This window comes from Perca flavescens, chromosome 18, assembly GCF_004354835.1.
Source record: "Perca flavescens isolate YP-PL-M2 chromosome 18, PFLA_1.0, whole genome shotgun sequence".
Taxonomy (NCBI): domain Eukaryota; kingdom Metazoa; phylum Chordata; class Actinopteri; order Perciformes; family Percidae; genus Perca; species Perca flavescens.
In genome coordinates this window covers 8,674,429-8,693,575 of record NC_041348.1, presented here as the reverse complement: position 1 = coordinate 8,693,575, position 19,147 = coordinate 8,674,429, and the positions used below count along the sequence as shown (strand labels likewise).

General features: G+C 40.6%; 1 protein-coding gene across 6 annotated transcripts in view; it reads left to right on the top strand.

The window, feature by feature from the left end:
• Window positions 1-19,147, top strand: part of cenpe (centromere protein E) — a 36,304-nt gene that overhangs the window by 14,895 nt on the left and 2,262 nt on the right. For 2 of the 6 annotated variants that reach the window (XM_028605134.1, XM_028605132.1), the window contains exons 25-49: window positions 1,440-1,619; window positions 1,742-1,891; window positions 3,258-3,404; window positions 3,610-3,825; window positions 3,933-4,025; window positions 5,307-5,561; window positions 5,956-6,117; window positions 6,327-6,554; window positions 6,914-7,075; window positions 7,195-7,422; window positions 8,321-8,482; window positions 8,639-8,866; window positions 9,543-9,626; window positions 9,793-9,909; window positions 10,497-10,730; window positions 10,913-11,134; window positions 11,281-11,376; window positions 12,060-12,140; window positions 13,637-13,762; window positions 13,871-14,056; window positions 14,154-14,363; window positions 15,427-15,639; window positions 16,539-16,742; window positions 18,501-18,689; window positions 18,849-18,949. In XM_028605134.1, coding sequence (XP_028460935.1) covers window positions 1,440-1,619; window positions 1,742-1,891; window positions 3,258-3,404; window positions 3,610-3,825; window positions 3,933-4,025; window positions 5,307-5,561; window positions 5,956-6,117; window positions 6,327-6,554; window positions 6,914-7,075; window positions 7,195-7,422; window positions 8,321-8,482; window positions 8,639-8,866; window positions 9,543-9,626; window positions 9,793-9,909; window positions 10,497-10,730; window positions 10,913-11,134; window positions 11,281-11,376; window positions 12,060-12,140; window positions 13,637-13,762; window positions 13,871-14,056; window positions 14,154-14,363; window positions 15,427-15,639; window positions 16,539-16,742; window positions 18,501-18,689; window positions 18,849-18,949 — 4,274 coding nt within the window. The remainder of the gene's footprint in view (window positions 1-1,439; window positions 1,620-1,741; window positions 1,892-3,257; window positions 3,405-3,609; window positions 3,826-3,932; window positions 4,026-5,306; window positions 5,562-5,955; window positions 6,118-6,326; window positions 6,555-6,913; window positions 7,076-7,194; window positions 7,423-8,320; window positions 8,483-8,638; window positions 8,867-9,542; window positions 9,627-9,792; window positions 9,910-10,496; window positions 10,731-10,912; window positions 11,135-11,280; window positions 11,377-12,059; window positions 12,141-13,636; window positions 13,763-13,870; window positions 14,057-14,153; window positions 14,364-15,426; window positions 15,640-16,538; window positions 16,743-18,500; window positions 18,690-18,848; window positions 18,950-19,147) is intronic. The other 4 variants (XM_028605133.1, XM_028605137.1, XM_028605138.1 and 1 more) reach the window with 4 other exon arrangements.

Below are 19,147 nucleotides of genomic sequence, written 5' to 3'. Positions count from 1 at the left end.
TGAGTGACTCCACTACTATTTGCAAATGTTAAGATAACAACACACATGTTCTGGGAAAACAAAATCATGTTATATTGTTAAGCAATTAACGGTCTTGTCTAATCGCACAACAACTTCGAACAGCTCTTGATACAAACTAGGTTGCTTTCACACCTGAGCAGTTTGGTCCGTTTTTACTGTAAGCCGGAAATTCCAATCTTTCACCCAATTTACAGACTTGTATATGATTTAATGGATAATAACTTTCAAATCCATAATTTATCATGACCATGCATCACTCCTCTTCTGTGTGACAACACATCATAATCGCCCTCCCCTTTACGCGATGTCATGTCAGCTGCTCATATTGTTTAGCTTTCTTCTAAAAATATTCGAAAAGACTAAAGCAAAACCAGAAATCCTAAGAAGCTGAGAAGAATTTTGTGTTGCTCTATTTTTTTCTGAGACTTATATATTCTGTCCAATGGAAAAGCGACCGTTTTGACCATGTGAAATTTGCTCACAAACTGAACCAAATGAAAAATGCAACAATGTTTCAACTTCAGCCCCGATTCGCAGTCTACCAAACGGTTAGGTGTGAAAGCAACCTTAGTTAATTATTTTTATTTTTTTTGTTTCACAAATTCTTTGTGCAAATATTACTGTAATTGTAGTTATTCTGTTTAGTTTCCTGAGAGCTGTTGAAGTCCTCCTTAAAGTGATGGTTCGGAGTAATTTCACCCTAGGCTGCTTTGCACCATGACCTCAAGCCAAACAACCCCCCATAAGCTTTTTTTCCCTTGTTATAACGTTGGTCGAGTTAGCGTTATCAGCTGGTTAGCTTAATGCAGGCGCTAATAGATCAAGTATGTATCTCGTAAAGTACCCCACTAATAATGCCCAGAATGATGCCAAACGTCTACAGTAGTACAAATAAAAAACTTATAAAATGAGGCATTAGAAAGTTTGTTACTACAGCAGAAGTATATTTAAATAATACTTGCCTGATGGATACGCTTCATGGCTGCTACCGCGCGAGAGCCTGCACATAGCTCAACATCCATTGCTTTTAAACCGCAGCCCGGATATATACAACTGAGTGAAATGTTACTTAAACACTTTTTTCTAAACTAATCCTTCGTTGTCAGTGTTGTGACCATGTCAGTTAAATCGATAAAAAGGCCATTTCCATTCAAATCAACGTAGCAGAATGGTCAGAGCAGCAGCCATTTTTAGGTGTACCATTGCCATGGAAATGTATGAACTTTCGATAATAAGCCGACTTCCAGCAAGTCGCGGAGCTGAGGTTTTACAATAACTGGCGGACAAACGAGCAGCGGAGTACAATAGTAATGTTACGAGGCAGAGAGCCGGCCGCTAAACGAGTCCCATTAACTTCATGCTCCCTCCTCTATCCATTTTCTATGGTTGTGACTGATGGTTGGAATTTTTCCCAACAGATGCAGAGTCTGTCACAGGACCTTCAGAGTGTGCGCGCTGAGAAAGACACTCTCCGGTCTGAGCAGAATGCTTGTGCTCAGAGCTCTGCAGAGGAGATGGAGAAGCTGCTCTCTACACTTGCATCTCTCACTGCAGAGAGAGACCAGCTCCAGATGGACATGCAGGAAAATGTGGAGATAGTGAGTTATCATGTGACTTCTTGCCAGATTCCAGATTTGAAAATGCTTTCATCTTCATCAGCTGTTAGCTTTGGTCCCATGTCACGGGGAAAAGAGAAACATTTTCTTTTTTTACCAAATAGATGATTGAGAATCAGGAGGAGCTGAGGACAGCCATAGAGAAGAATCGTGAACAGAAGGAGCGGATCAAACAGCTTGAGAATGCCCAAACATCCAAACATGATGGTCCTCCCAATGAAATGAGTGCACAGATAGAGGAGCTGCAAACACGTGTAAGAGTTTTTAAATGCATCTTCAAAACTGGGTCTCGCCTGTGGGTTCGGTTCCGACCTGTGGCCCTTTGCTGCATGTCATTTCCCCTTTTACGTCTAAGCTGTCCTATCTGATAAAGGCCTAAGGGGCAAAAAAAATAACCTAAAAATGTAAAATCAGTATATTTCAGTGCAAATACCGAAATTATGGTTTATTCAGTACTTTCTAATAGAACCATGTTTGTTCTACAGAACCTTTTTTCATTTATCAAAAAAAAGTAACTGACATTTGCTCCTCCTGAATCTGAGGTTTGACAATGAGTCAGAGCCCCTTTTCCTGCACCATGGAATAAGCTTCCCAGGGCTGCTACATACCCTTCCATCCCCCTTTTTTAAAGTGCCCATGTTATGCTCATTTTCAGGTTCATAATTGTATTTTGAGGTTGTATCAGAATAGGTTTACATGGTTTAATTTTCAAAAAACACCATATTTTTGTTGTACTGCACATTGCTGCAGCTCCTCTTTTCACCTTGTGTGTTGAGCTCTCTGTTTTAGCTAGAGTGAGGCATCACACTTCTTCTTTGTTGGGAGTCGCACATGCACAGTAGCTAGGTTAGGAATACTAACTAGAAGCTAGTGCTGCTAGCGGTTAGCCACCTTGTTCTCAATGGCAAAACACTGCTACAACACACACGAGTTCACCCTAATCTACAAAATAAATTGTATAGAACTACTTACATGTCCCTCGTCTGCAGGTATTCTACACAAAGTTGGGAGTGCGCCCTTTTTTAGAAGAAGTCTCCCAGCTTATCCTGCCTTTTACTGACAACATTTGGAGAAACAGCTAGCTGATGTGGTATTAGCTAAAGTGGTTAGCACACACCAAATGTTGCCGACGACGTAGACGGCCCTGCCAATTTTGACCAGCTCACCCGGAGACTGAAGGCAGGACACATTCAGAAACCGTATCTCACTCAAAACAGCATGGATGGGTTTTTATATTTTTTAAGTTTGTATGCGTGTGGAAGCACCAGAGACACAAAATAACACCCTCTTAACAACATCTTTGGTAGTTTAAGACCGACGCAGTTGTCATTTTCCCGTCCAGCGACCACGTCGTTTAAATAGCAAATGCACCTGCGGCCATGGCCTGAGCCAAGCCCTGCTTTCCCTTTCAGAGTTGTCCAACGCTTTGTCAGAACTTTCTTGGTGACAACCGGAAGTCCTTCCCTTTTTGATTGATTAATCGTTGAAGCTTTAGTAAGCACAAGACTTCCCTGGTTGTTGATGGGAGACTGTTGACCCGGTTATTGTACACTCCTTTTTTATTGACTTTGTGCAGAAAGATCTCCACTATTAAACTCAGGTGGTGGTAATGTTTTTCAGATGATGGAGAACCAGGAGGAGCTCAAGGTGTCTCAGGAGATGATCAGACAGCTACAAGATGAGATCAGCGTTCTGACAAGTCAAAAGGCAGAGCTGGAGGGCAGACCAAGCAACTGGAGTGACGCAGAGATTACCCTCCAAAATCAGGCATGACGAGTGAAATTGCTGTCTGTTGTCTCTTAAATAGATCAAGTGATTAAGACACATTTTGAAATTATTTGATAACCATGTGAACTCAGGATGAATTTTGGTCTTTTTTCTTTCTTAGGCAAGCTTCTTCAAATACAGATGTTATATTCATAGCCCTCCTAATACTTGAAATAACAATTGGTTCTCCATTCTTTCCTGACAGATTCAGAGGCTGACTGAGGAGCTTGAGAGTGTGCGAGCAGAGAGAGACACTCTGCTGTCTGAGAGGACGGCCGACACTCGCAGTGAGGAGATGGAGAAGCTTCTGAGCAGAGTGACATCTCTCAGTGAAGAAAGGGATCAGCTGCAGGAGATAATGGAGGGGCTGAGACAGGAGAAGAATCAGATCAGAGCAGAGCTGGAGGATAGGATGGAAATGGTAAGTTAATATTGATTCTTCTAAAGTTCTGTTAGATTGTGATTGTGGTTATTTAATATCCATCTGGCTAGAATTAGAATTTAATTTTAGATTTGTATCTGCCACAGGTTATACAAGCCCAAAGTGGGTTTAACCAGCCAGAAATACTGACCTCAGAACTGCAACCACATGACGAGAAAAAGACCCACCTTCAGCAAGAGGTAACGGCAGTTAAGTTTTCTCATTGTCAAATCCAATGAAAAGGCTTAAACAAACCATAAATGTGCCCTAAGTATGTGTAATCTTAGTGCCTTAATAGCTCCATTGTTGTCCAGTCAATGAGCCACACTGTTGCACTGGGTGACATGTTCCATTATTATCATGAACATACACATATTTTGACTCCATCTCATATACAATGTCCTGCTGCCCCAAATTCTTACTAGAGCACCAAACATTTCCCTTACATAGGCAGGATTTCCTCCTGCTAAGAACTAGTGTCCAGCTGTGTTAGGAAATTAAAAAATTCTTCTATACTTTTGCATTGTTTTAAAAATTGACATCTTCAGTCAGAACCAACGGGTATAGTAGTCAAAAGTATAAAAGATGGACTAACACATTGTTAGTTTTAGTCTCTTTGTGGGATTTGTTTACCATAAAGAAAATATAGATAAATACGGCCTTATCCTTTTTTGAAACTCTCTCTCTCTTTTTTTTTTTTTTTTTTGCACTGAAACCCAACAAAATGAAACTGTCCAATATACGTCAAGCCAGTAAATACAATCAAACAGTTGCTAGTCTCGGTTGCCAGAACTTCCTCCACACCGCTGCGGAGGGGGGTCTGTCTAGTCCACACAGCATTCCTGGATAGGAGAAAAACATGCTCTGGTTTATTAGCATTTCTTTAAACCAATCACAATTGTTGGGCGGTGCTAAGCACCAGGCAGAGCCGCGGTGCTGCTGCAAAATAGCTTCGGGAAGGAACTTGTTTTGGTGAAACATGTTTTTTCAAAAGTTTTTTTTATTTGTACAACAGAAAACTCAGACTGGATAGATAGTCTAGCTAGCTGTTTATTTCTTGTTTAGTTGTGTGGTCTATGAATTGTTCAAAATGGTAAATAATTGCATTCGCAGAGCCAGCGGGATGTCTTTTAATTTGCTTCTTTGTTCAACTCACAGTTCTAAGCCTTAAGATATTAATTTTACTGTTGTATACAGTAAAGGAAAACCGGTAATTGCCAATTTCAAGAATATGGAACCAGATAATATTTTGCATTTTTGCATTAAAAATGACAAACAATGAATCAATTATCAAAATAGTTGCTTAATAAATTCTTTTCATACATTAATTGTCTAATGAGTTGCAGCTCTAGTACTGAGACAGCCCACTTCCCTGGTTGTTGCTGGTTGACTGTTGACCCCGTTATAGTGCACACCTTTTTAGTGACATTGTGCAGAAAAGCTCTTCACTTGTGAACTCAGGTTGTGGTAATGTCTTTCAGATGATGGAGAACCAGGAGGAGCTCAGGGTGTCTCAGGAGAAGATCAGACAGCTACAAGATGAGATCAGCAGTCTGCTGTCTGAGAGGACGACAGACACTCCGACCCGCAGTGAGGACATGGAGCAGCTTCTGTGCAGAGTGACATCACTCAGTGAAGACCGAGATCAGCTGCAGGAGATCCTGGAGAGACTGCGACAGGAGAAGAATCAGCTCAGAGCAGAGCTGGAGGACCGGATGGAAACGATGCAGACTGAGGTTTGTGACTACGAGTTGCTCTGCCCTCTGTTGCCATCACCCCTGTCTGTCTCTATCACCAAAGTTTTGTAGTAAGATCATTTTGTAAAGCGTAACAGCCTGCCATGGGGTTATTTAGTGTAGCTGTGACACAGTGCAATGATACAGCTACAGAGCTGTACACTAACCTTTTTTTCCTCTTAAAAAGTACACAAGACGTTTAGGTGGACGGAAAGATATTTTATGTGCGTTTGTGTGACGGTACAATGACTGGATTTGACTATTAGTTGCAGCTCTAGTATTGAGACAGCCCACTTCCCTGGTTGTTGACCCTGTTATTGTACACACTTTTTTTAGTGACTTTGTGCAGAACAGATCTTTACCTGTGAACTCATGTGGTGGTAATGTTTTTCAGATGATGGAGAACCAGGAGGAGCTCAAGGTGTCTCAGGAGAAGATCAGACAGCTACAAGATGAGATCAGCGTTCTGACGAGTCAAAAGGCAGAGCTGGAGGGCAGACCAAGCAACGGGGGTGATGCAGAGATTACCCTCCAGTTGCAAGAGCTCCAAAATCAGGCAGGACTACATTTTATACATGAGAAATTACAAAGTGAAACTGCTGTCTATTGCTGGCTGCCATCTATTGAATAGATCGAGTGATTTCAGACACGTTTAAATTATTTGATAACTATGTGAACTCATGATGGATTTTGATATACAGTTATTATATTCATGGCCCTCCTGATACTTGAAATAACAATTGGTTCTCCATTCTTTCCTGACAGATTCAGAGGCTGACTGAGGAGCTTGAGAGTGTGCGAGCAGAGAGAGACGGTCTGCTGTCTGAGAGGACGGCCGACACTCACAGTGAGGAGATGGAGAAGCTTCTGTGCAGAGTGACATCTCTCAGTGAAGAAAGGGATCAGCTGCAGGAGATAATGGAGGGGCTGAGACAGGAGAAGAATCAGATCAGAGCAGAGCTGGAGGACAGGATGGAAACAATGCAAACTGAGGTTTGTGACGAGTTGTACTGCCCTCAGTAGCCATCACCCCTGTCTGTTTCCATCACCAAAGTTTTTTTTATTTAGGTCATTTTGAGTCAAGACTCCATTTGTAAAGGTTAATAGCCTGCCATGCTGTCATTTAGTGTAACCCTGACACAGTGCAATGATACAGCTACACAGCTCTACACTAAAAAAATATTTCCTGTGGGGGTGTGTGAGTGGAATGGACTTGACTAATCTTTGCAGCTCTAGTATTGAGACAGCCCACTTCCCTGGTTGTTGACCCTGTTATTGTACATACTTTATTTAGTGACTTTGTGCAGAAGAGATCTTTACCTGTGAACCCATGTGCCGGTAATGTATTTCAGATGATGGCGAACCAGGAGGAGCTCAGGGTGTCTCAGGAGAAGATCAGAGTTCTACAAGATGAGATCAGTCTGCTGACGAGTCAAAAGGCAGAGCTGGAGGGCAGACCAAGCAACGAGCGTGATGCAGAGATGACCCTCCAGTTGCAAGACCTCCAAAATCAGGCAGGACTACATTTTATGCATAAAAAATTTACAGAGTGAAACTGCTGTCTAATGCTGGCTGTTGTAATTGATTTTCCAATATTTGAAATAACGATTAGGTCTCCATTCTTTCCTGACAGATTCAGAGGCTGACTGAGGAGCTTGAGAGTGTGCGAGCAGAGAGAGACAGTCTGCTGTCTGAGAAGACGGCCGACACTCACAGTGAGGAGATGGAGAAGCTTCTGTGCAGAGTGACATCTCTCAGTGAAGAAAGGGATCAGCTGCAGGAGATAATGGAGGGGCTGAGACAGGAGAAGAATCAGATCAGAGCAGAGCTGGAGGACAGGATGGAAACAATGCAAACTGAGGTTTGTGAGGAGCTGCACTGCCCTTGGTTTCCATCACCCTGGTCTGTTTCCACCCCAGTTAGTTTTATAGTTGGGTCATTTTGAGATGAGACTCCATTTGTAAAGGTTAACAGCCTGCCATGCTGTCATTTAGTGTTTTTCTGACAGTTCAATGATACAGCGACAGGGCTCTACGGAGTACTTGTGCTCTTAAATGTTTAGGAGCACACAGAAATTATGAGCAGAGTGAAAAGAACTTCTTAACAATGTATTGCATACATATTTATAATGTGAGTGTGTTTTTTTTCCTTGTGTGCAATTGTGATGTGAAACCCAGTGGAGGAATATGGAAGTGGAAGACCCTAGAAGGGGGTTGCCAACCTTATTTTATTTTAATTTTTTACGTTGTGCCATTTTAAACTGTTCTTGTTAATCAGTGTGCCATATCAGCATAAAGCCTGCCATTATCTAACGAGCCCGCTCAGATAGTGTTTTTTTTTTTTTTTTTTTTTCTTCGTGCCACATTCTGTGAAAAAGTCAAACTACTGTCAATAACTGGCTGTGCTCTTGTCAATGGCTGTAAAAGAGGTAATTTTGCATGCTAATTGGAAAATATCCCCCCAAAACTGTCTTACACACTTATTGCTAGTGAGCCATTGGTTGAGCAACCACATGCCAATGGTGCCACGCATGCCTAAGGTTGCTGACCCCTGCCGTCGTATTGGAGTTTCAGTTTTACTTTATTAGTCGTAGGTTAACACCGGATCAACTGTACAATGAAATTCATTGGACGAGAGAACGAGTCAACTCAGCAGTACGATCACTAGTCTGTTGACCCTGTTATTGTGCACTCCTTTTTAGTGACTTTGTGCAGAAGAGATCTTGACCTGTGAACTCATGTGGTGGTAATGTCTTTCAGATGATGGAGAACCAGGAGGAGCTCAGGGTGTCTCAGGAGAAGATCAGACAGCTACAAGATGAGATCAGCGTGCTGACGAGTCAAGAGGCAGAGCTGGAGGGCAGACCAAACAACGAGCGTGATGCAGAGATTACCCTCCAGTTGTTAGAGCTCCGAAATCAGGCAGGACTGCATTTTATACATACAAAAATTAGAGTGAAACTGCTGTCTAATACTGGCTGTAATCTCCTGTATAGATCAACTGATTTTAGAGACAGATAAATCCAAGGCCCTCCTACTATTTGAAATAACGATTAGGTCTCCATTCTTTCCTGACAGATTCAGAGGCTGACTGAGGAGCTTGAGAGTGTGCGAGCAGAGAGAGACGGTCTGCTGTCTGAGAGGACGGCCGACACTCACAGTGAGGAGATGGAGAAGCTTCTGTGCAGAGTGACATCTCTCAGTGAAGAAAGGGATCAGCTGCAGGAGATAATGGAGGGGCTGAGACAGGAGAAGAATCAGATCAGAGCAGAGCTGGAGGACAGGATGGAAACGATGCAAACTGAGGTTTGTGACAACGAGTTGTACTGCCCTCTGTTGCCATCACCCCGGTCTGTTTTAATCACAAAAAGTAATGTAGTTAGGTCATTTTGAACCAAGACTCCATTTGTAAAGGTTTATAGCCTGCCATGCTGTCATTAAGCGTAGCTCCACTAACAACTCCGCTACAGGGCTCTACGCTACATCTTTTCTTAAGGAGTACAACAAGGCATTCATTTTTAAGGATTCAGTTATTCTATAGTAAAAAAAAAAAAAAAAAACGAATATCCAAATCCCAAAAATTAAAAAACCAAATACCTTCCCAACAAACAAATATCCGAAAAAGTAGAATATTTGGGTCCAGCCATAGAAAGCAATAAACAAGGTTCTTGTAAGAGCTTAAACACAATGAACCTGCTAGACAGCCAAAGTTTTATTTATTTATTTATTTATTTTTTCTGACATTGGAACCCTGTGCTCAGCTTATTTACCCACATAATAGAAACACACCTAATTGACTTTCTATTTGTTGCCATGTTTGTAACATTTTAAATTCCATTGATTATAGGAATCAAACAATTAAGCAAAATAACCATGTCGTTGCAACAGACTTACTGGGGAAACTCACTGATCATTTCCAGTATTTATTTACATATACATTTCTTTCCTGTGTGCTGTTAAAAATGTCTTCTTTGTTCTTCAGATAGCGCAGCTGAATATGTCTCTACAATCTGTAACTGAGCAGAAGAGCCAGCTGGAAAATTATCTACAGCAGAATATGAATATGGTGAGGCAACCGGTTATATTATAAGGCAGGCCAACTTAGCTAAGTCATACATTTTTGACAACTTTGTACTTTGAGGGTTTTGAGAATAATTCATGTTGTGCATTTATTTATAATTTGATACATGTGTATATTTGACTGACTAAAGGTGTTAACATTTTGTTCCAAGGCTTCCACAACACAAGAACTTCTGGCATCAGTCCAAGAGGAGCTGTGTGCACAGAAGCAGATAAACTCTGATCTGGAGAAACTATGTCAGGAGAAGGAATGCTCTTTAGATCAACAGGTAAGTATCTTAATACCTGACTTTGTAATACAGGGTTTGCACGGGGTCTTAGAGAGTCTAAAATTTAATTTAGCCTTGAAAAGTTTTTAATTTGCAGACGTATTGTGTTTTAGGTCTTAAAATAATTTTCACCAAGTCTTAATTTTCCTACGTCAATGTAGCGCTGCCTCTTAATATTCCTGCAGTGCTTTAGAATGTGTTTTCTTTAGTTCTCCGGTGTTGTAGTTCTTTCTGTCGCTAGTCCAAATAATTTGCTGATTACAACTACAAATGAGCTCAACATGCAACTTGTATTGCAGCCAATCTAGACACCAGTCCTGTAATGCCAATGAGGAAATCGGGGAATTGTTTCAGACAATGTTTCCAGATTCTGACATCTGACCTTTTTTTTTCTTTTCTTTTTTTTTTTGTCGTGATATAGGTCCTAAATTTCATTCATTATGGTCTTAAACAGGTCTTAATTTTAATTAAATTTAAATTTGACTTTGTGAAACCTGTGGAAACCCTGTTATAGATAGCAGGAATTCTCTATTATGAAACTTGTTCTCAGAGCAAGGCGATCCTTCTAACTGCTCCCTTCCTCACAGATGAGGACTCTAACTGAGAAACTGGAGAGCATTGAAGCAGAGAGAGACAGTCTGCTCTCTGAGAAGGAGGCCAACTGTCTGACCTCCACAGAGAAGATGGAGAAGCTGCTGTGCAGTGTGAAATCTCTCTGTGAGGAGAGAGATCAGCTGCAGGAGATACTGGAGGGACTGAGACAGGAGAAGAATCAACTCAGAGCAGAGCTGGAGGACAGGATGGGAACAATGCAGACTGAGGTTTGTGTCCAGTACTTCCATAAAATAGCATTCATTGTAGGGCTGCACACTTTTTTTAATTTATTTTTTTGTACACCCAACAACAATAGTCTTAAAAGAAGATTCGGATAAGAAACAGTGTAAAGCTGCTGGAGTTTAAACAGACGCTTGAACATTCCTTCCAACTGCTCCCTTCCTCACAGATGAGAACTCTAACTGAGAAACTGGAGAGTATTGAAGCAGAGAGAGACAGTCTGCTCTCTAAGGAGGAGGCCAACTGTCAGACCTTCACAAAGGAGACGGAGAAGCTGCAGTACAAAGTGAAATATCTCAGGGAGGAGAGAGATCAGCTGCAGGAGTTACTGGAGGGACAGAGACGGGAGAAGAATCGGCTCAAAGCAGAGCTGGAGGACAGGATGGAGATGGTACATTTATACAACTATGGAGTCATTGCTAATCCAGGAACAGTAACTTGGATAAGATGGCTACTTCAAAGCACTTCTATGTCAATTAGTCAATTTTTTTTTTTAGTCTTTATTAGTAGTTTATTTATGTTCTCTTCCAACTACAGATCTCAGCCATCCAGGAGAAGTTGCGCGAGCAGGAACATTTGAACTCGCAACAGCAGGCTGAGAGAGGTGAACGAGAGGCCACGCTGCAACAAAGAGTAGGTCCAAACCTTTTTATAGTCAGCGTTCGACATAAGCCATGTCCCGGGGCAAGTAAAAGTACATTGGGCGGGTTCATTGGCTTTCCTCCTATCACAGTCACAAGTCAGTTTACATGGAAGCAGGGCTGCAAAAAATAAACAACTGAATTTTTAATGACCTGGGATTATCCTTAAAATAACAAGAAGGAAGCTTTGTCAAACAACATCTAGTTAATCCTCAGATGTTCTTTGTAAAGTAAATGGATATGATAATTGAATACATTTGTAATTAAGTTGTTGGGGGAACAAGACACAATTTTCATACAAAATTTACAGAGATTAATTTACTGAAAAACGGTTTGCGATCGGGCTAGGCGATATGGAGAAAATCAAATATCACAATATTTTTGACCAAATACCTCTATCGATAAAACGATATTGTAGTGTTGACTATTGGTGCTTTCACAAAATATTTACACAATGAGATTTTTGATAAATAATCATCAGTATATGTGGAGATAATGTGGGTAAAGGCAAATAATGGACCAGTTACAACAGTCTGGAAAGTTCAGAACATGACATAACTTAATCACTTAAACATATAGCAAACATCCAGTGGTGTACACGTGCTTAGTTACATTTGTGTTTGCTGTGATTCCTGTTTTGAATAACCTGTTACTGCTTTGTGATTTTGCCATCAGGTGCAGCAGCTCGAGGAGCAGCTTGAAATGCTCAGGGAGAGACAAAGTCGTGCGGTTGTTGATGCCGACGCCTCCCAGCAGGTTTGTCAGCAGTCCTACTTGAGTCTTTAGTTGTTTTTTTTTAAACACAGAACAAAACGCAGCCAGTCCCTCCCAGGCACATACAAACTGCTTAAAATACACAGCATAAATACAGTCACCACCAGTTGTCTTCAAAGAGGTCCACAACTCATTCAAATCATTCATTTATTCATTGGAATGAGACTTTCTAGTTTAAAAGTTGAATGTAATTATAATTGTAATTTGGTGTAATTTAAAGGCATTCATTAAAGGATTCTGTTATTCTACAGTTGAAAAAAAAAATAAAAAATCCCAAAAATTGGAAAATCAAATACTTACCCAACAAAAAGTTAAATATTTTGGGTCCAGCCATAGAAAGAGCTTAAACACAATGAACCTGCTAGACAACCAAACAGTTTTAATTTTTTTCCTGACAATGGAACCCTGTGCTCAGGTAGACTGCTTATTTACCCACTTAATGGAAACGCACCTAATTGACTTTCTATTTGTTGCCATGTTTGTAACATTGGCTTTAAATTCCCTTGATTTAGGAATCAAACAATAAAGCAAAATTAAAATACAAAACAAAATCTCTCATTTGTTATAAATTCAATAAGCAATTTGTTGTATTTTAGCAGAATACTGAAAGCTGCAGAATGGAGTACACTTAATGTTTATTTATTGCAAGTAATATAGTTATCGCAATATTCAGCGTTATCGCCGATCGCATGTTTTCCTCATCCTGCAGCCCTAATTCTGTGCCAGTATTTCCTAGGCGTATGAATCTTCACTAGTCTTTCGACTCAATTACAATTATCCTGTCAACGATTCAATATCACAACGCGTCACCTCCTCAGTATTATTACAGTACCAGTCAAAAGTTTGGACACGTTTTCTCATTCACTTGAATGGGAAAGTGTGTCCAAACCGACCGGTACTGTATATGTTGCTTTCCATGGTTTGCATTAACAAACTCAAGCAGTCAGATAGAGATAGAGAGATATCTATCTATCTATCTACTCCCCTTTTTATTATCTGCTCTTAAAAAAAAAAAAAAAAACTTCCTGAATGCAGCAAAGTCTGAACACCGCAGACAAAAGGCGAAAACAAATAAAGCAGCGACCCTAAAATCGACAAGTAACATGAGTAGGCCATCGATTATGGAATGTCAATGCATGGATGTGCAATGATTAATTTTAACACCCCTAGTATTTCCACATGAGATTTAAAAGTCAGACTGCTCTTTAACTAAATTCTGAGATATTTACAATTTAAATTTCCATATTGTGTGTATGTGTGGGAGGAAGATAAAAGCTAGTATTAGTTTCTTGAATTAAAAAAAAAAAAAAAAAAAAAAAAAAACGTGTCATTCAGCATTCAGAACAAGTTTGAGGTTCTGCGGAGATGTCTGAAAAGGCAGATGATAATATTGATATAGCTTGAGGTGGAGAAGAGCCATATCTATATAAAATGGAATCACTTTAGAGGTTTTTGTTTTTTTCCTCTTCACCTTTCAGTTGCTCAGTGAAGCGAACACAACCATCTCAGCACTCAAAGAGCAGTTGAGCAGTTTGGATCAGAGCACCAGTGGAGTCAAGGAGACGGTGTCATCCCGACTGCAGGACTCTACTGAGCAGCTTCAGGTAACGTCACCAACTCATTTTTAGTACTCAGCAGCTAAAAAAAGCAAAGACATTCTAACATCTTAAGTTCAATGTAACTCTGATCCCACTGAACTCGTATCGTTGCAGGAGTCCTTCGGAAAACTCCAGCACTTTATAGACACTTGTTCCAAGTCTAACTTCACAGACCCGGTAGAAATACAATCTGCCGTGAAGCACTCTTTTCTGACCTCTCTACCAGAACCCACCAAGAAAGCCTACATCGCTCTGTGCCAGGTGCGGCAGCAGGCAGCGGAGTGTGGGAGAAACATAAGGGTAAATATACATTTTCTTTTTTTGGTCTAAATTCCATAAAGGTCTTACTGTTTGGATCAGGTGATAACCTGGGAACTCCTGCTCTCTGCTTCCCCAGTTGCACCTACAGGCCCAAGCCCGGGGCTACAGGAAACTGTTTGAGGAGTTGGTGAAGAAAGACTTGGCTGTGTTTGAGGAGAGGCGTCTGCAGGATGTGCTGTTGTGTAGAGCACAGGCGCCCTGCTACTCGGTCAAAGACGAGGACTTCCAGACACTGTGGGACCAGAGACTGACTGAACTGCTGGACAAGAGGCAGCTCTACCTGCAGGTGAGCTCTGCTGCGCAACCTTTTCAAAAAGGTTGTCTCCCTATTTAGACGCGATTAACAATACAGGGGGAGGTGGGGATTTAAATCTTCATGGTGTTCCTCTGTAATTTAACTCATCGTTCCAAATGGCTTTTTAACCATAGTGAAGTTACAGGATATGTTCTGTAATTGACATGGTTGCTAGAAGAAAGCCAAAAGCGTCTCTGGGAGGCACAGGAGAGTTAAAGCACATTTTTAAGTTCAGTATCAAAGTAACCCCATGATAGTTGTCTGTGCCTCCATGGGTACATTGCAAACAGAAACTGCTCATAGCTATTCAGCATACTTTTTAAAGGTGCCAATTTGCCAAAATATAAACAAATGTAGGCTAACAATGTTCAAAACAGAATAATGATCCCTGTAACTAGTTGCAACAGAGCATTTGATTAGCTTTTACATAGGTCTTGCTGTCCTGATGACTTAAAAGCCTGACTCTCACCAAAATACAACCTAGGGTCTTTTTGTGAATGTACCAGAGTCAAACTTTCGTTTTTAAAAGCATATTTAAGACGGAAACGCCACTTTTAAGAAGAGGTTTTAACAACTCACTGTAGCTGTTCTTCCGGTCGCCGTCTATCGAGCCAGTCAAAAATATTAGAGGGAGGAGAGTAAAGATGGAAAGCTCCTAAAGCTTAGTTCCATATAAATGCATGGATAATTTGTTGCTTTGTCACTAGTGAAAAACAATATTGACCTTGTAGTTGAAAAAAGAGCCTCATATTTCCTCCTATGGAGTCCATTCATTCGCATTCTGAGATTACTATTTTTGACTGATTTACAACCAATTTTTCAGCTGATTTACAACCAAAAAAAGACGTTAAAATCACCCCACCTCCACCACTGAAATAAATCCAGTCCAAATGGGACTTGGGGCATTTTGCCAGTGAATTTATTCAGATTATAAAAATGAGCTGTAAACTAACTAAAGTTGTTTCTTAAACCTGTAACGTCTAGATTTTGTGATTGGGATGTTTCCATTTTGTCAAACATGAGTGTACTGTAACATGATCTTTTGGTTTCGTAGAAAATGTCCAGCATTTTGGAAAAGCTCTGGGCCAGCATGGCTACTTACCCCAGTGAGCTGTCAGCTGAGATCAGAGACGGAAAGAGGTTCAAGGAGCAGCTGCAGGCCGTGCTTACTAACGAGCCAGTCAGCTTCAGCAGGATGGACAGCATCCTGAGCTGTGAGCTGGACCACACATCTGCAGTGGCACACAACAGGAGATTGACTCTGCAGGTAGTGTTCAACATTCACTTACCTAGTTGTTACATGTTTTTGGTCCTGTTTGTTAGCTAGCAGGATATCTCAAAACTTAACAGAAACAGTCACTCATATCACAAAGTAAATAGAAGAATGAAACAATTACTGTGGAGAATACACCCAGTGTAACAGCCACAGTTGGATGCTGAACTATGAATGAAAACCTAGACCGTGGCTACTACAGTGGGACTGTACCCCTCTTGTCAAACCCAGTTTAAAAGGTGTTCGGCTATACTGTCTATTTATTACAATTGAATGGAAACCTGCCAGCTGATCAGAATCAAGTCTAAGTTATGATCATTACACATTCAGTAAGTCAAAGTATTGATTCATGGCCATGCCCATTTCCAGAAGCAGTTTTCATTAGCAGGTAGTAGGGCTGGGGAGAAAAAAATCCATTTGATTTAAAAATAGAGTTGGTAGGTCAAATCGATTCATATTTTTCATCATTTTTTTTTTTTTTCCAAATACAGTATAAATAATTTGGATGTTTAACAATCTTTGTTGCACACTGCACAGGGACTTTTCACTTAGAAAAAGGGTTTGCCTTTGCAGTTATGTTTATGTTGATGTACTTTAATTAAATACAATAAATATATATTTTTGAAATATATTTACAGTTTAAGTTTTTTATTAAAAAAAAATCAAAGATTTTTTTAAGGAAACAAATCGCCCAGCTCTAGCAGGTAGGAAGAAGTCTTGGTTTCAACCTGGTTGTTTTCACTATAATCATTTGGAATTGCTTTAAAAACTTAAGGCACTAGTTCCCCCCCCCACAGTGTATGTATTGCAGTGATTTAGTGCTCATCCTTTTTTTTTTTTTTTTTTTTTTTTTTTAAATGTATCATGTCATACTATCCACGTGACTCCTGCAGGGCGTCATCGATGAACACAATGCTCTGCAGGAAGAGCTGAAGCTGCTGGAGGATCAGGCTTATTCTCAACTCGGAGAGGAGAGAAGTAAGAGTTCCACTCTGCTGCAGGCGCTGGAGGGAGCACCTCTGAAAACAGAGCTCTCCCTGCTGAAGGACAACCAGCAACTTCTGCTTCAGCTCCGGCAAACTGAAGAAAAAGTCAAAGTATGTCTAACAAATCAGTTTTTATTTTATTTATTTTTTATTTGTGCTTATGACCGGTGTCATTGATTAATATCATGTTTGTAGTAAGTGTTCTTGAACACTTTCTGGGCAAAAGTGTCTAAAACATTTAAAAATCCAAAGCTCTGAGCAGATCTGAATTCCATTGCTGTACCTCAAGAAGATGAGACCTGTCTTAAGTCTCTTAAATTAGTGCTTCTCTTGCAGGTTGTGATGGGCAGATACATATTTTATTACAAAGAATTAGTAGGGCTGGGTATCGTTCAAAAATAATTGTGATGCCAATACCCTGACTTCGATACCCGTTCCTAAACTATACTTTTTTTGATAGCAATTTTATAAAACAAACAGAAATTACATTACGGCACAAATCTTTTTATTTTTCAGCTCCTACTACGTGTAATGTAGTTTTTCCTGCCTGCCTCTACGACGTGTTAACGCTAGACAGCCAATCAGCAGCATTATTAAATCTTGGTAGAAGTATGCTGCATGCATATTGGCTCACTGACTCTGATGAGATTTGCTCCTTAGGTATTGAAATTGGGTGTTGAATGACAAGGGGATTTTGGATACTTTTAGAGGCAATTCAGTCTGTGCCTAAAAAGTATTGAATTCAGTACCCAGCCTTCAGAATTGGTAGGTAATGTTCTAAGTTTTCGCATCATTGACCTGTTCCTTCATTATCATGAACACGCACTGTGGTATATTTTGATTCAGTCTTACATACGCTGTCCTGCTGCCAGAGATACTCACTAGAGCACAGAGCCACAGGCAGGATAACACATTGAAGGTTTGGGACTTATCATGGGACAACATACAATTGTACAAATCAGTGGGTTAGGGTTAGAGCGGGGGTAGAGGAAATACGGAGAGAGACTGGAGAGACCCGTAACGTTGTTCTGAAACACTCGGCGGAGGCAGAGAAATCAGTACGACCTAAGTCCTCCACGGTGTGGGAGCATTTCACACTAAATAAATCAGAAACGTGTTAATTGCAAGATAAGCAAAAGCGACACGGCATGGCAGGGGCGCACCACGGTGATGAGTCAGCACCTAAAACGTATACATGTTGGAGTCCGTGATGAGGAGGGAGGGAGTTCAACAGCAGGGTAAAGTCACTACACTATCCTACTTCTGTTCCGTTCTGAAGTGAGGAACGTACCGTCCCTCCAGTAGCTCTTCTGGTGCTGCCGTTTACTCGTTATCCAGCTGACTAGCATGACAAGCTAGCGTTAGCTCGTTAATAACAGTAATAAAGCAGGGGTGGTATAGTTTGCAAGACTAAAGACACTGTTTTATTCACTCGCCTTTTGTTTGTTTTTTTATCCGATTAATCAAAAAAATAATCGACCGATTAATCGATTATTAAAATAATCTTTAGTTGCAGACCTAGAACAAACACTTCCAAATGGGCCAACCGAGCCACCCGGGCGCCAAATAAATAGGCCTATATATTAAAGTGAACTCAGTTCTGCTGCTTTCACCATTTGGCTAAAATACAACAAATTGCTTGTTGAATTTAAAACAAATGAAAGGAAATGGTTTCCAATGTTCTTTTATTGAACAAATTGAACATTGAATTGAATATAAAAGTTTCATTTTTAAAGTTTTCTACTGATATTTTCTTTGAACTAACATAGAAAAAAATCTTTAAGTGTCTTGTGCAGCCCTAGTCTCCTCTCAGAATGGCACGACACTTGTCTATTTACAGATGGTGACCGACGTGTTTCTGTTTTTCAGGCTCTTCGTGTACAAACTGAGCAGCTGGAGGATGCTCAGATCAAAGCCAGCAACAGGGTGTCCAACCATAAGCAGGCTACCCAGCTGCTGCAGACCGAGCTGCAGGACTGCCGTGCAGAAGTTGAGGAGAAAGACCAGGCAATCCAAACTCTCAGGAACAAACTGCGAGAGTCTGAGGTTCATCTAAAGGTAAGACCTAAAAGCTGTCTCCTGTTATAATTGATCGCACAGTCTGAGGCCGATTTTCATACATTTACATTATACTCTTAGCTTATTTGTGTGTTTGTTTTTGTACTGGCCAACACTAAGCAACTTCTCTTTATAATATTTGCTCATTTTCTGTTTTAGAAAAATGCGTCACCCAGCGCTGTTGAGCTGGAAAAGCTCCGGACTAAACTGTTCAAAATGGAGGTGGAGTTGAGTTCAGCATCTGATAAACACAAAGAAGAGTAAGAGTCCTTTGGAATGCGTTCTGACCCTTAGTTTTTTTTTTTCTGTTTTTGTCTTATTTATTGACTGAGCCTAGTGGGTTGTTCTAATTTCAGGATTTCTGTTGTTACCTTCTCCTTAGCTGTTTTCAGAACGTGTCGGCAGATTGTAAAAGAGGCTTCCCTGTAATGTTGGAAATGGTTGATGTGGTGGATCAG